This window comes from Sminthopsis crassicaudata, chromosome 3 (assembly GCF_048593235.1).
Source record: "Sminthopsis crassicaudata isolate SCR6 chromosome 3, ASM4859323v1, whole genome shotgun sequence".
NCBI classification, from domain to species: Eukaryota; Metazoa; Chordata; class Mammalia; order Dasyuromorphia; family Dasyuridae; genus Sminthopsis; species Sminthopsis crassicaudata.
The window spans coordinates 524,642,341-524,658,728 of record NC_133619.1 but is presented as its reverse complement, the minus strand read 5'-3'; the positions used below and the strand labels follow the sequence as shown (position 1 = coordinate 524,658,728).

At 36.8% G+C, this 16,388-nt stretch overlaps 1 protein-coding gene across 5 annotated transcripts in view; it reads right to left on the bottom strand.

The window, feature by feature from the left end:
* Window positions 1-2,452: 2,452 nt before the first annotated feature.
* Window positions 2,453-16,388, bottom strand: part of LOC141563335 (interleukin-18-like) — a 28,069-nt gene continuing 14,133 nt past the window's right edge. For 2 of the 5 annotated variants that reach the window (XM_074304262.1, XM_074304261.1), the window contains exons 2-6: window positions 11,937-11,989; window positions 11,325-11,455; window positions 10,607-10,732; window positions 7,728-7,864; window positions 2,453-4,893 (exon numbers count right to left, since the gene is read on the bottom strand). In XM_074304262.1, the coding sequence (XP_074160363.1) occupies window positions 4,633-4,893; window positions 7,728-7,864; window positions 10,607-10,732; window positions 11,325-11,436 (636 nt within the window). In that variant the 5' untranslated portion in view covers window positions 11,437-11,455; window positions 11,937-11,989 and the 3' untranslated portion in view covers window positions 2,453-4,632. The remainder of the gene's footprint in view (window positions 4,894-7,727; window positions 7,865-10,606; window positions 10,733-11,324; window positions 11,456-11,936; window positions 11,990-16,388) is intronic. The other 3 variants (XM_074304263.1, XM_074304264.1, XM_074304265.1) reach the window with 3 other exon arrangements.

The following is a 16,388-nucleotide window of genomic DNA, read 5'->3' as shown; positions in this document are numbered from 1 at the left end:
GGAAAAAATTAAGGATTTGAAAAAAGGTTGCACTCTTTATGGGGGTCCATCATCTTATGTTAAGCCATCATTTGGCTTATGAAATCTTAACCCCTGGTGATTGGAAATCCATAGCAAGGACATGTTTAGAACCTGGACAAAACTTGTATGGTTTTCAGAGTATCATGGATTATGTAGGATTCAAGCCAGACGCAATAGGCAAACAGGAGTTAACACACAAGTGACTTTTGACCAACTAGCAGGTGAAGGTCAGTATGGAAAGAATTCAGAACAGATTAATAACCCACAACAGTTTATGAACAAATTGCTACTGGTGCAACAAAAGCTTGGGGTTCCCTCCCCGGACAAAAAGATCAAGGGGAAGCCTTCACAAAAATAGAGGAAGGTCCTAATGAACCTTTTGTGGATTTTGTGGGACATCTGCAAACTGCTGTCATAAGAACCATTGGAGAGAATACAGCTGCAGAAATGGTGATCAGACAACTGACTATGGAAAAATTCCAATAAGGTTTGCAAGAGAATTATACTAGGACTATACAAAGATGCTTCTTTAGAGGAGATCATAAGATTCTGTGCTACAGTAGGCACAAATGCTTATTATACTCAGGCGATGATGAACATGGAAAGTCTTTCTTGGCAAAGGACTTCTAGAGAAACTTGTTGAAGTTGGACATCTGAGAGCCCAATGTAGATGTAGAGATAGAGTGAGAAGACAGGCTGAGGGAAGACCTAAAACCCCATGTCCGAAATGCCACGAGGGCTTCCGCTGGCCACAGAATGTAGATTGACCCAGGGAAATAAGAGGTGAGGCCCAGCTCCAAGATATCAATCAAAAGTTAGGTGGGGCATGGGGCAGCTAGGTGGCGCAGTGGATAGAGCATCAGCCTTGAATTCAGGAGAACCTGAGTTCAAATCTGGTCTCAGACACTTCACACTTCCTAGCTGTGTGACCCTGAGCAAGTCACTTAACCTCAGCCTCAGAAAAAGAAGAAAAAAAAAGATAGGTGAGGCATGATAGTAGTGAACGTTACACCCAGAGAAGTTCAGGACTCTGATATCATCAATCAGGAAAAAAGCAATCAAATAGCAGAAAGGGATTATAATTGAGGAGAATACAGATTTTTTTAAACCAACAGGGCAGTGTCCAGGACAAACAGCTCCAATGTAATTGCCAGATGATGAGGAGAGCTCCAGAAAGTGGTAAATAGAAGGAACTAGATAGGTTAACTGCTTGGGAGAAAGGGTTTGTATTTCTACAGATGGAGAAGGAAACAGATGGGTGGCAATGAGCACCTGGAGAAAGACAGAAAAGGAGAAAAACCTCAAAACAAAGAAGATCTAAGAAACATCTGACACTGAAAGAGCATGGCTGATAATGAGACTGTTAAAGGACTTGAAAACCAGCAGGAATCATTGGATTCTTTGAGATGAAGAATTGTTGATGAAATTATTGCAGGACTTCAAAGCTTGCAGGAATTATTGGATTCCTGGCACATGAACTAATGGACAATAGATTCCTTTTGGACTATTTCTAGGACTTATGGGCATGTATAAATTCCTCATGTTGATTCGTGTTATTTGTTACATCACTTCTAACCTGTGTTATGTTACTATGTGCTTATGTAATTTATGAAATTATGTGTAATACCTCTCATATTGATGGATTTATGTATACTTGTTTCAAGTGAGTCCCTTCAGGAATCTGCTAATCTGATTTGATTTCCCATTTCCTCTGGTGTTTTCATCTCCCTTCCTGAGATGTCAGGGAGGGAGTGATCATCTCCTTTTTTATGATGTTTTCACTCCTTTTTTGAGCAGTCAGGGAAGGCATGATCACCTTCTTTTTGGGGTTCTCACCTGCTTGAGAAGTCAGGGATGTCATGACCACCTATGTTCTAAATTAAAAGAAAGCGGGAGATGTTAGGATTCTTACAAGGTGCTAAGTCAGTGGAATTGATAGAAACAATGATTATGTACTTAGTACTTACTATAATTCCACAAGATTCACACCTTTAAGAGAGCATATATAAGGAGGAAGTCTCAGGGCCAAGACAAGGACAAACCCACTAAAGGACAAACCCACTCTTGGAGGTGGAGACAGATTCATTCCATTTTCCACCTTTGTGCTGGCTGGAGGCTGAAGTACAAACTTTTGGATTCAGAGACATTCGGAGGGAACTAGAGACAGAAGCTGGCAGAGGCAAAGGACTAGAGGCAAGGTCTGGAAGGCCTCCCAAAAACTAACCAGGCCCCAAGTGAAGGAGATAAGATTTTGAAGGAGACAATAAAGGATTTGGACTTTAACTCCTGGCTGCATTTGAGGTGATTACTCTGAATTGAAACTAAAGCTGCTCCCAGAAGCCCCCCCAGTAAACCTGCTCCAAGAGAACATTATATTTTAGAGAAGAATATTACAAACATATGCTGTTACATTATCTTTGTTTTTTAAAAATTTTATTATTTTATTTTTATTTTTTTTAATTAAAGTTTTTTATTTATATTTCAACATTGACCCTTATAAAATCTTGTATTCCAAATTTTCCTTTCCTGTCCTCCATCCCCTCCCTTAGATGGCAGGTAATTCAATACATGTTAAATGTATTAAAACATATGTTAAATCAAATATATGCATACATATTTATACAGTTATCTTGTGGCACAAGAAAAATTGGATCAAAAAGGAAAAAAAACAACCGAAAAAGAAAAAAAAATTCAAGGAAACCACAACAAAAAGAGTGAAAATGTTATGTTGTGAACCACACTCAGTTCCCATGGTCCTCTCTCTCGGTATAGATGGCTCTCTTCATAATTGAACAACTGGAACAGGTCTGAATCATCTCATTGTTGGAAAGAGCCATGCACATCAGAATTGATCATGGTATATATAGTCTTCTTGTTGCCATGTACAATGATCTCCTGGTTCTGCTCACTTCATTTAGCATCAGTTCATGTAAGTCTCTCCAGGTCTTTCTAAAATCATTCTGCTGGTCATTTCTTACAGAATAATAATATTCCATAACAGTCATACATCACAATTTATTCAGCCATTTTCCCTCTGATGGGCATCTGCTTAGTTTCCAGTTTCTTGCCACTACATATAGGGCTGCCACAAACACTTTTGCACATGTGTCGCACTATCTTTGGGATCCCTTTCTCTGTAACTTATCATTTCTTTCCTTCTGACTTGGCGACTGTATTACTTTTCTATCACAGTAACAATTATGAATATAACCTGAGTCCCAAAGCAACCTGGTTATAGGACTTTCTTCTTATTGTGAAAATGAATGCCCTATGCCTAGGTGAAGCAAGAAAGGTTGATGAGAGGGAGAGAGGTGGGGCTCACTTTCTTTGTGTTTGGGAGTCTCTTTCGGTCCCTTCAGTTTCTTTGAATTTTAGGCAACTTTGCATTTTAGCTTCTAGACAGAAAATAGGCAATGCCAATTTTGGGTGATACAGGATTCTGCTGTAGAAACAATACTGGAATGTAATCAGAATTGTGTTCTCATTCTGATATTTATTAGCTCTGTGAGCATGTATAAGTTCCTTAGTCTTACTGTTCCTATTTACATATAATTGAAATTAAATTAGTCATTTCTAGTACTAGTACTTAGTGCCACACATAAAAGTCTAAATATATTTTCCTCTATATTATTACCCTATTTTCCCAGAAGTATTGATTTATGCAATTTCTTTTAACTTCTAATTTTTAAACATTTTTATTTAAAGTGTTAAGTTTTAAATTCTAGTCCTCCATCATTCTCTTCCCCCATTCCTGAGATGCTAAACAATCAGATATGTTATACATGTGCAATTATGTAAAATATATAATTTCTTTTTGATTAAAGACTGTTTAATTAGATTTATTTACTTAATATTTTCTCACAGTTACATTTAAAACAATTTTTTACATTTGTTTTTTAAATTTTTGAGTTCTAGGCTCTCTCTCTTATCCTCACACATAATTAAGAAACAACATGGAAAGTTATGTGAAACATTTCCATAAAAGTCATGTTGTAAAAGAAAGCATCACTCACCCTAATGAAAATTAAAAACCCTCAAGATAAATAGAGAGAGATAGAAGTGGGGGAAAAAAGGGAATGCTTCAATCTCTATTCAGACACAATCAGTTCCTTCTCAGGTATGGATGGAATTTTTCATCATAATCTTGTAGAGTAGTCCTGGATCATTGTATTGCTGAGAATAGCAAAGTCATTTACTTATAACTGATTACTTATTATATAACTGATATACTTATTATAACTATTACTTACAATCTCAGAACATTGCTATTACTTTGTATACAGTACATCCATAGAACAACAATATTCCATCATAAACATATACCGCACTTTCTTAAGCCATGCCCCAATTGATGGGCATCTGCTCAATTTTCAATTTTTTTCCCTTAAAAGAGAGCTGCTATGAATATTTTTTTGTAGTTATAGGTCATTTTTCCTTTTAAAAAATCTCTTTTGGTATTCATGCCTAGTAGTGGTGTTGTTAGGTCAAAGGATAAACATGGATTTATAGTCTTTTGGGCACAGCTCATATCTTTTGATCATTTATCAATTGGAACATGGCTTAAAGACATTTTTAATTGACATTTATTGGTTAAGGACCCCCAGCTTGTCTTTAATCTCTTAAATCTCTTTTATTCTGTGGACAAAATTTCTCACAGTAATGGATTCTGAACGGTGTAGGTCTTTCATTGCTTTCATCTATTTCAAAATACTTCAAAATTAGGAAATCCTTAATAGTTTTGTATTCACATGCTAGATAGTGTTGTGGGTATAATAAAGACCTAAAATACTTTCTGTTCTTATAGCCAATGATAGCCTCTATACAGAATAAGAAATCTGTTTCATCAACAATGTTATCTGGAGCAGCTTCTTCCTAGAGAAAGAGAAAACATCCAAGATGATGTTAAGTGAGTCCATAGAAGGACTTAGTTTCTTACATAGTCATCACAATGGGCCAAAAAGTAACTCTAGAACAACAGTCATTTACTATTTAAGAGTCTGTGAATAGGTTTCAAGAGTCTGTCTACCTGAAAAAAATTGCATCTTTATGTTAATATAATTGGTTTCTTTTGCAATCCTATGTATTTTGGTTTATGCATTTAAATCCATTATTCTGAGAAAGAATCCATAGGATTCATTAGACTGTCAAAGGGGTCCATGGTACTAAAGAGGTTAGAATCCCCCGGGTTTTCTCTAGGGGAAAAAAATCCTTCACATATGTAGGTACTATTATAGTTTTGCATGATTCCATCTGCTTGCAGACTCTCCTGGGCATTCTTGTTCCTGATTGTGTTTCTAGGACTGTTCAACCTTCCCTCTCCCACCTGGATGACACTTATCTGGTCCTAGGCAGACAATAGTCCCTTCATACAAGGATCCTTTATTGGCAGGGCTCAGAGGAACATCCAGATAGCTCCTCAATGCTCCCCAGCCTCCAGCCCAGGTACAATCTTCATGATCTTGCTGCTCCCTGAATGGGAGATTGCCTCAGTCAAACTGAGATTTGTTGAACACCTTAGCTTAAAGGCCAAGTCTCCCACTGCATCCTGTCATCCTGACCCATATCTGGACCCAGGTGGTTCTGGAGGACAAAGTGAGGCAGGTGACCTTGCACGGTCTTCCCTCACTTAACTCCCTTCACTTGCATGTCACAGCATCACCTCCCTGATGTCATGGCCTCTTCGAGAATGAAGAACAAACAACAAGAGACCTAGTTATCTTAGGTTATACAAATCACTGGGAAATTCTGTGGCAACCTCCTATGTCCCAGTGCTTGGAGACAATAATCAACCCATAACCAAAGGGCTTCTTGCCCCATGTGGTAGAATATAAATCTTGGCCCTAATCCTTTGGTTCTGACTTTTATTATAATGTTGGCCAATTTTCTAATTCAGTCTTTGGTTCTTCATCAATAAGATGAGGAAGTTAGGCTGGGGTTGTCTTGATCTTTTATGAGTGTGCTTTTATCTTCACAGACTTTCCCTTATATTCTAGACCAGGGATTGTTACCCTTTATAGTGCCAAGGCAGTCTATTGCTAAAGTCTATGGATCCCTTTTCAGAATATGTTGTCTTTTTAATGCGTAAAATAAAAGGGCTAGAGGAAGAAATATTTTCCTGGACCACCTATACAATAGTTCCTTTCTTCTTCTTGTGAGAGAATAGTGTCTTAGAAACTAAATAGGATCAAAAGAATGGGACAGCTGGTCTACAAGGAACTTATTTTTGGATGATGACTTGATATTGTGTGATAAAACTGAAGGGAAGAGGATAGTTGCTCTGTCATCTATGTGCAAAGGTTTTTATAAGATAAAGAAACTGATTTTTGTGTGGCATTTTGAAATCAAGTACAAGAACCCAGAAATACATACAATCAATCCATACCCTCCCCCCCAGTATAACAGAGGCAATATTTATCCCTGCATTCTTCCAAGAAATCTCCCTTTAGCTGTACTTTTTGAGTGGCATAGCAATACAAGTGACTGGACCAGTCAGGAGACTGGTGGGACCTTAGACAAGTCTCTAAACTGTTACTTTTGAGTTCTTAAATCATGGAGCAGCAGTGTGATGCAGAATGATGAATATGGGTCCAAGTCTTGTCTGTGATATTTCAAAACTGTCTGTCTGAGCCTCTTTTGTAAAAGGGAGATAATTCCTCCTAGGCAGCAAAATGGTACAGTGGATAGAGTTCCAGAAGAGTCAGGAAGATGTGTTTGGATCCAATCCAGACATTTAATAACTCTTATTCTAGACAAGTTATTTAACTTTTACCTTAGTTTCCTTCACTGTAAAATGGGGGTAATAATAGCAATTACTTCCCAGGATTGTAGTGAGGAGCAAATGAGATATCTGTAAAGTGCTTACTATAGTCCCTGGTCCACACTAGGCATTTAATAAACACTTTTTTCCTTCTAGCCTCACAGCTTTGTTGTGACGTTCAAATGAAATAATGTATTTTAAGCCCTTATGAAACCTTATAGTGCTATTATAAAAATCAGCTTTTATTATTATTATGTCATTTGTAAAATGGGGAAATTGTTCAAGGCCATTTTTAAAGTTCCTTTTTTAGTTCTAAAAGTCTGTATCTGTTTTTTTTTATACCCATGGGAAAACCAAATAAGATAACTAACAGGAAATGCCTTTTAACTCCCAGACCTATATAGATATTATATCAGCTGTTATTATTCAAGCTCGACCTTGATATTCATCTCATCGTAATTTCACCTGGATCAAAAGCTTGAGAGGGAGAGGAAGGAGAACCACATAATAGGATTTGCCCACAGCTTTTCAGCACCTGGATCTGGTGCTGCTGTTGCTGCTAATCTAAAAGAGGAGACCCTCCAAAAGCTTCATATGGTGGTTCTCTTGGTGTTCATGTTATTCTTCTGTGGCCATTTAGTTTGCTAATTATCCCTAACTTAGGCTAATGTGTAAATGAGTCCCCAAATAAAAATTAATAGTAAGAAGCAAGATTAATTCCTGAAACTACTACTGCATAATATTATCTCCCTAAAATAGTACAGCAACTTTGAGTACATGTATCCTGTGATGAATGTGATGGCCATTTGTCCAGATGTATGTGGTGCTAAAATGGGTGCTAATATTGCTCTTTGACTTTGCATCTTGCTCCTCCTTTTCTAGAGGAGAATAGGAAATGCTAAGATTTTCCTCAAAATGAAATTAAGAACAAATGAAAGAGCGGGCTTACCTTAAAAGAAAGAATTTTGTCTTTGCAGGACATAGTATAAGTTTTTTCTTCAGTCCTCACAGAGAGGGTTACTAACAAACATCCTTTGGCAGGGTCCTTATAACGCTGCATCGTAAAATGAGTCTGGTATGCATTGACTGAGGATAAACATTCACAAAATTAGAGTTCTATTTGAAATAATTGATTTTAATGTGGCAGACTTTTACATGTTCAGGGTCACACAATAGTGTCTGAGGCTGGATTGGAACTGAAGTCTTTTCTTTTATAAAGTCTAACTACCTCATTTTATTTATTTATTTGTTAAAGCTTTTTATTTTTCAAAACATATGCATGGACAATTCTTCCACATTAACCCTTGCAAAACCTTGTGTTTCAATATCCTTCCCCTTCCCTCACACCCTCTCCTAGATGGCAAGTAGTCCATATATGTTAAACATGGTAGAAATATATGTTAAATCTAATATATGTATACATATTTATACAATTATTGTGCTGCATAAGATAAATCAAAACAAACAAGTAAAAAAAAAAGAGAAGCAAAATAAATTGCAAGCAAACAACAACAAAAAGAATGAAAATGCCATGATGTGAACCAGATTCGAATTGAAGTCTTCTTGGCTTCATATCCAGCAAGACATTAGCTATTCAAAAAGAAGGCTCTAGAAAAGAAAGTTACTCAAAACTACAGTGTTGTAGAACTGGGCTAGAACCTCGATCTGGGAGAGTGAGTCTATCTTCTTGAATTGCAAAGTGAGCTTCTTGAAGCCAGAGATCCTGTCTTATAAGATGGAAAGCAGCAAAATTTTAAAATACATTACTAAATAAAAGGTTTTAAACTCTTAAAAGAGAGCAGTGATATACAGAAAATAATTTACATTCATTTAAAAGTCATGCCAAACTGAATCCACTTAATTTTTTTTTTTTTGTTAGCTAGGTAGTGCAATGGGTAGAACCTCAATCTTAGAGTCAGAAAAACCTAAGTTCATATCCAGCCTTTCCTAGCTATGTGATTCTGGACAAGTCACTCAAAATCAGTCTGCTCATTGGAATCCAATACAGTTCCTCAATTGTAAAATGGGGGTAATAACACAGAGATGATGTGAGGGGCAGATGAGTTCATATTTGTAAAGTGCTTTGCATAGTGCCTGGTGCTTAACAAATTCATGTTTTCCTTCACTTCCCTTGTCGTTTCTTAAATCAGTATACAAAGAAGAATCCTCTAGTATAGAATATCTTGACTTCCTATTTTATTTGACAAGTCTCTTATTATATCATTATGGATAAGATGGATAGGAAGAATTATGACCAGTTGGTTTTGCAATCAGCTAAAATCATGGTAAGTAAAAATCAAAAAGTATTGATTAATGTGGTCAGTTTCAAATTAAAGGGACAAGTTAAATATATTAATTCATGACTTTGATAAAGATGTAAAATGCATGCTATCCAATTAATCAGCAAGCTTTTATATTCTAGGCACAGATTAAAGAATAATCAATGATTTAAAAATGAAAGATTTAGAGATTAAAAAATGAAGGTTCCTGCTTTCATTGAGCTTATATTATAGCATATGTGTGTGCATGTGTACATGAATATATATATGTGTGGGTATCTGTGTATATATATATGTATATGTATATGTGTGTGGTATATACATGCACATGCACACATGTATGTATGTATATGATAGATAGTAGTTATGAAGGACTTATTATGTTCCAGGCACTGTGCTAAGCAGTAGGGACATAAGAATGACAAAAACATGGTCCCTGGCCTCTAGATGTTCCCTTTGTAATAAAAGGAGACACACACACACACACACACACACACACACACACACACACACACAATCTATATGTAATGTGTGCTCTGGCTCACTCTCCCAGATCTAGGCTCCAGCCTGTTTCTTCAATACTGTGAGGAGTTTTGAGTATGTTCTTCAAAGTCTTTTTTCTTGAACACCCAATAGAATTAGGCCACAATACATATCCTGCATAATGATCTGGATATATAAACTCCAGATTCCTAAATAAAGTCCCCAATAATAAATAAAGGGGAAAAATGATAATTATCCTTTACAGTTTTTTTTTACTTAAAAGGTGTTTTCCTTATAGTATTTTAATTTTTGTTAAGACTTTGTGTTCCAAATTTTCTCCTTTCCTCCTTTACTTTTTCCCTCCCCAAGACAGCAAAAATATAACAACACATGTTAAACTTTTTTTTTTTCTTTTTTGCAGTTTGTTATAAATAGTGTTGGATCCTATCTACTTATGTCACTTTTTATGGTTTGGGAAAGAAGTGGTTCTTAACCTTTTGAATCATGGACTTCTGTCTGGTGAAGCTTCTGAACCCTTTCTTAGAATAATGTTTTAAATAAATTAAAAAATGCTTAGAATTACAAAGGAAATTAATTATATTGAAATATAGTTATCAGAGTATACATATATATAGATATAGATATATACACAGATATACAGGGGAAAAATTAAGGCAACTCACAGAGCTGGAAAGGATCTTAGAGGCCATCCAACCTCCTCATTTTACAAATGAGGAAACTAAGACCAAGGTCACAGGAGCAGTAAGTGACACTCTGAGTCTCTGACTCCAAATCCCATGCTTTCCACATTGCCCCATGCTGTCTCTTCAAGGCAATGAAGAGAGCATGAATTCAGAGGGCAGGACATCTGTTTTTCTAATTCCAGTTCCCTCATGAACTATTTGATCTTGGACAATCACTTGTCCTGCATTTATTCTAAGAAAGAGTTTTTTTTTTTTTTTTATCTGTAAGGTGAGAATTTAGACTAAATGACCTTGAAAGTCTTCTCAAGCTCTGGGATTCTCGTATTTCTGCTATGGTGTGGTGGTTTAAACAGAAAACATACCGCAAATTTCAGAGTCAGTCATCTCCTCAAATGCAGCTCTATTATTTTTTATCAGGAGAACTTGATCATTCATATTCCGTAAGATGACACAAAGGGGCTTTTTGATCTTTCTGTATATTGGTTTATCTATTTAAAATAAATGCACAAGTTCAACATATACATATAAATGAAAGTAAAATATGTACTAGTAAACTTCCCTTTGATGGCAGGTTTTCTAGTGTCCTTAATGACCAATTATCTTTTTCCAAAAGAAACTGGGAAAAAGTTGCTTCATTTCTTTTAACTGTTAAGAAAACCATAAATAGGGAGAAAAGTGCATTTTAAGGGATACATTTAATATTTATAGATTCCTCCAACAAGATTAGTAAGCTTATTCTTCTTCAGAATGTTAACTCTGAGAAGGCAGGGACTGGACAAAATCTAGAAGTTTTGTAATAAATGGTCTTTATTTTTATTTTTGTATTTCGAATACTTAGCATAGTGCCTAGAACCTAGACATTTTGTAATGAATTGTAATTAATGCTTGTTTTTTTTGATGGTGATGATCATTATTAGCTTATATATGATGGTAATTTATTGTATATAAAGCTTTTTTTTACTCCCACAACAACCCTATTAAGTTGTAATTGGAGATCTATGACAGTTCTTCTGATGGAATAGATATGGATGGATCTCATAGAATTCTCTTACATTTAAATAAACATGAAGGACTACTTACTTTCTGGCGTCATGTTGAGAGAACTAGGGTCTTCTTCAAGAGTCACTTCTGTGGGATCTTCTTCAAAAGTCACTTCTGTGTCATGGTCTGGGTAGTCAGTTGGAGTTGCCATCTTTACACCTAGTGGAAGGCTAACCAGATTCTCATGATGTTTTTGTATCCCACCCAGTTTTTTTCCTTCCTCATATTTCTCTTACTGTTCCCTCCTTTCTCTTTATCATATTCTCTTCTGCATCAAACTTATTTTTGTATGTGTTTTATCCTCCACACCCCATTATATCTTGAGAACAAGAAATACCTCATTTTCCTTTTTTTTTAAATCCTTAGCACCCAGGACAATTCCTTGAACATAATAGCTAGTTAATATATTAGGAAAAGAAAAAGAACTTATTATTCTTATTGTTAAGTCATTTTGGTTGTGTCCAACTCTTCATGATATGATTTGGGATTTTATTGGCAAAGGTCTGCAGGGGATAGAGTACTGGACCCGGAGTCTGGAAGACCTAAATTTAAATCTAGTCTGGGACTTATTAGCTGAGTGACCCTGGGCAAGTTACTTAATTCTGCTTCCCTCCGTTTCTGTAAAATGAAGTAGAAAAGGAAATGACCAACCTCTTTAGTATCTTTGCCAAGAAAACTCCAAATGCAATCACAGTCAGACACAACTGAAAAATGATCAAACAAAACAAAATCAGATATGAGATTGCTTTTTGTTTTTTCTACCACAGAAAATGCACAAAACACAAGGATCTCACAAATAAAGATATTAAATAAACAAGAATAGGAAGATAAGAAATAGAAAACATTCAAATTGTTCATTAGGTTCCCTAAGAAAGTAAAGATACTTTCCATTGAATAAATATTCCCCTTCATCTTGGACTTGTATCACCTAAAAAACTCCTAGCAGTATCATAGAGGGAGCCAAGGAACAGCTTTCCTTTCCTCTATGTCATGATTTTCACCCTCCAGCTAGCTACAGCATCCTCCTGATAGTGGTCTTTTCCTCTGAGAAATGCTATTGTGAAGGAATTCTCCCTTGAATAGTGATACCTGACCGAAGAATTCTAGGATTTTCCCAAGAGGCCATTCTCAAAGTTGGTGCTATCTTTGAAACCTCCCTTCTCTTCTAGGATTCCAGATTCGGCGGTCACAGTGCACAGGGCATTCAAAATTCCTCTCATACAGAAGGATAAGGTTCAGGAACAGTGCCTCCAAACTTTCCTCTTGGGCTTCGTGAAATCATGTACTTCTATAAATTAACATTGCTCTGAAAGGAAGGCAGAGAGCAATACCCCTTCTCCCTAATTTCCTTCAGTTATGACACACTATGGTCTGGAAGCCCAAGGAAGGTGAAAGGAAGGAAACAAGCTTTTTATTAAATGAATATTATTTGCTAGGCACTTTACAAATATCTCATTTGATCCCAGAGTTGCACTGTGAGATAGATGGTACTATGATCTCCATTATACAGTTGAGGAAACTGAGGCAGGTGGAAATTAAGTGACTTATTCAGGTTCACACTAGTATTTAAGCTATTAAGTGTTTGAGATAGGTTTTGAAATCAGACTTTGCTGACTCCAGAACCAGAAATCTTTCAACGTCACCCAAGGGAGAAATTGGCACAAAGATCTCATAGACCACAGGGAGGATGGTTCTCTGACTGGCATCTGTTCTGCTGGACTTCAGTCAACTGATCTTTAAGAAATAGCCTCAGTAATTGGTGACTAAACTAAGGAGTTCCTTGTGTCCTCTCTCCAAAAGGCTCTAGGGCCTGTGTCTAGATCAATAAAAGTATCTTCTTTTGACAAAAGCTCATGGCTTTATAATGTCATCAGGCTTTTGGATTTTTGGGGGATGCTCCTTAAATTGTTCAGAGGATCTCCTTATGAGCCCCTTATTTCATATATGTAATAAGAATTAAGTGTAATAAACAATAAAGGGAAGGAGAGGGGGAAGGATAAGCTTTTCCTTATCTTGTATATAAATTATCATGGGCTTTTCTCCTTGGAAAAGACTTATAATACATCCATGGGCTTTTTTAAAATAGAGAGATATATGAAGGGGAATGGCTGCTGAAAGATTCTCATTTATCATCCTCCTTAATTTCCAAGACCTTTACTCTGTTTCAGTCATGCTCTGTGATTTATGGCCATGATTTCACCTTAGAAATGTTTCATTTGCATAATCCATATATAGCTCTGAAATTCATTTAACTGTCATCTCCTAGCCTTCCATATATCCCTGTCCTTACTGTGGAGTCAGAGAACCAGGTTTCAAATCCCACTGCTGCTGTTCACTAGATATAGTGACTTTGAGCAAATCATTTAACATCCCAGGGTCTCAGTTTCTCCATTTGTAAAAATGAAGAATTTGTATTAGATGGTTCTTTCCAAATCTAAATTTTTTATCAAAGGCAGTTAGGTGATGAAGCAGATAGAACACTGACTGAACCTGTAATCAGTAAGATCTCAATACAAATACAACCTCAGATATTTTCATTAATTGTGAGACTGCAAGTCACAACCTCTGTCTCAATTTCCTCAACTGTAAAATAGGGATAATAATAATAGTAGTACCTACCTTCTGACATTGTTATCAGGATAAAATGAAAAATTCTTCACACAGTACCTGGCTCATTATAAGTGTTATATAAATTTTTCCTTCCTTCCTTCCTTCCTTTTTTCCTTCCTTCCTTCCTTTCCTTCCTTCCTTCCTTTCCTTCCTTCCTTCCTTTCCTTCCTTCCTTTCCTTCCTTCCTTCCTTCCTTTCCTTCCTTCCTTCCTTTCCTTCCTTTCCTTCCTTCCTTTCCTTCCTTCCTTCCTTCCTTCCTTCCTTCCTTCCTTCCTTCCTTCCTTCCTTCCTTCCTTCCTTCCTTCCTTCCTTCCTTCCTTCCTTCCTTCCTTCCTTCCTTCCTTCCTTCCTTCCTTCCTTTCCTTTCTTCCTTCCTTCCTTCTTCCCTCCCTCCCTTCCTCCATTAATATATACTCCTCCCTTCTCATCATGCTTTTTTTTTTAATTAAGAAGATAGCCCTTCTACTTGTGCCTTTGATTCTCTCTCCCTATATCCTTGAAGAGCTGACATCTTGATCCTATTCTCTGCTTTTCTTTTCTTTTTAAAAATCTATACCTCACACAGGGAATGACTTGGGGGGCTTGAGAAACTTTGATTTCTGCCCTGCCAGCAAGAGTGGTTTTATTGTTGTTTTAAATCTAGGATGTTCTACATCTCGGGGTCCCAGTCTTTGACTTTGAACTTGAAAGAATGCTGGGTAGAAGAATCAAGGAGCCAGACAAGTGAGACAAGAAGCCATTGCAGGTGGGTGCCCACTAGATGACACATCAAAGACTATTGCTACCATATAGTGAGAGGAGTCTGCCAGTAGCTTTCAGACCTGATTGTAATCGGAAATACTCACCTGGATTAATCTCTCTTCTTACTCTCTCCCTCCTCCAACCCTAGTTTGGCCATTCTTCCAGGGGCCAGTGAACCCTTCATCTCTTAGTTAAGCAGCTTGTCCCCTTCTGGCTGTCACTCCATATAGCCAGCCTGTACAAACTTTTTTTTTTCTGTTACTTTTAATTTATATTTTATTTACTGTAAAAACCCCTCTAGCCAATGAGTCTGACCTGTTAGATTATCCTTCACAGTTTGGAAGTTTACAGACATTTTCTAGTAGAGGTTGAGAGGAATGAGATGTTTGGACATAGGAACCGAGCTGGGGACCAGAGCCAGGAAATTTCATAGAGTCAGAGAGAGTCATTTGTGTCAGACTTTGCAAAGTCCCATAAACACGTGCCCCTGGGAAATGTGAACTAGTAGAACCGCAGGAGCAAGCCTTTCTCTCTGTGTGTGTCCATTTCTTTCCCTCTGCTTGAAGGCAGAATGCATAGGAATTTGAAAGGAAAGTTAACACACAGAAGAGTACTGATTTCCCAGGGAGGTTTCACTAAAGGGAAGTAAGAACAAATTTCCCAGAAACAGATAATCAAATCTCCATTCCCTCTCTCAACAAGAAGTGACTGAACACTACTGGCATTGGTAGTTATGTTTCTTTATATCCCATTTTGTTTCTAATGATGGGCAGGAGAGAGTGAGTAAGGTCCTACACCCCTGGCCCTTGTCCAGAACCAATACTCCTTGGAGATTTTTGAGCTTTATTTTTCATCCACTACCCTCTGATGTTCCTGTAGCTAGTTTCCCATCACTTGGGAATTTCTCTACCCAAACCTGTATTAATCATTAGTTACCTAGAAGCAAAATATCCTCATACTCCTCACTCTAACCCTGACCACTTTTTTCTTTTTTTTTTCTTATGGCTTTTTAATTTTTTTTATTTTATAATTATAAAATTTTTTGACAGTATATATGCATGAGTATTTTTTTATAACATTATCCCTTGTAATCATTTTCCCAAATTATTCCCTCCCTCCCTCTATTTCCTCCCCTAGATTACAGGCAATCCCATACATTTTACATGTGTTACAGTATAACCTAGATACAATATATGTGTGTAAAACCAATTTTCTTGTTGCATGTTAAGTATTAGATTCCGAAGGTATAAGTAACCTGGGTAGATAGACAGTAGTGCTAACAATTTACATTCACTTCCCAGTGTTCCTTCTCTGGGTGTAGTTGTTTCTGTCCATCATTGATCAACTGGAAGTGAGTTGGATCTTCTTTATGTTGAAGATTTCCACTTCCATCAGAATATATCTTCATACAGCCATTGAAGTGTACAGCGATCTTCTGGTTCTGCTCATTTCACTCAGCATCAGTTGATGTAAGTCTTTCCAAACGTCTCTGTATTCATCCTGCTGGTCATTTCTTACAGAGAGTAATATTCCATAACCTCCATATACCATAATTTACCCAACCATTCTCCAATTGATGGACATCCATTCATCTTCCAGTTTCTAGCCACTATGAAAAGGGCTGCCACAAACATTTTGGCACATACAGGTCCCTTTCCCCTCTTTAGTATTTCTTTGGGAAATAAGCCCAAGAGCAGCAATGCTGGATCAAAGGGTATGCACAGTTTGATAACTTTTTGGGCATAGTTCCAA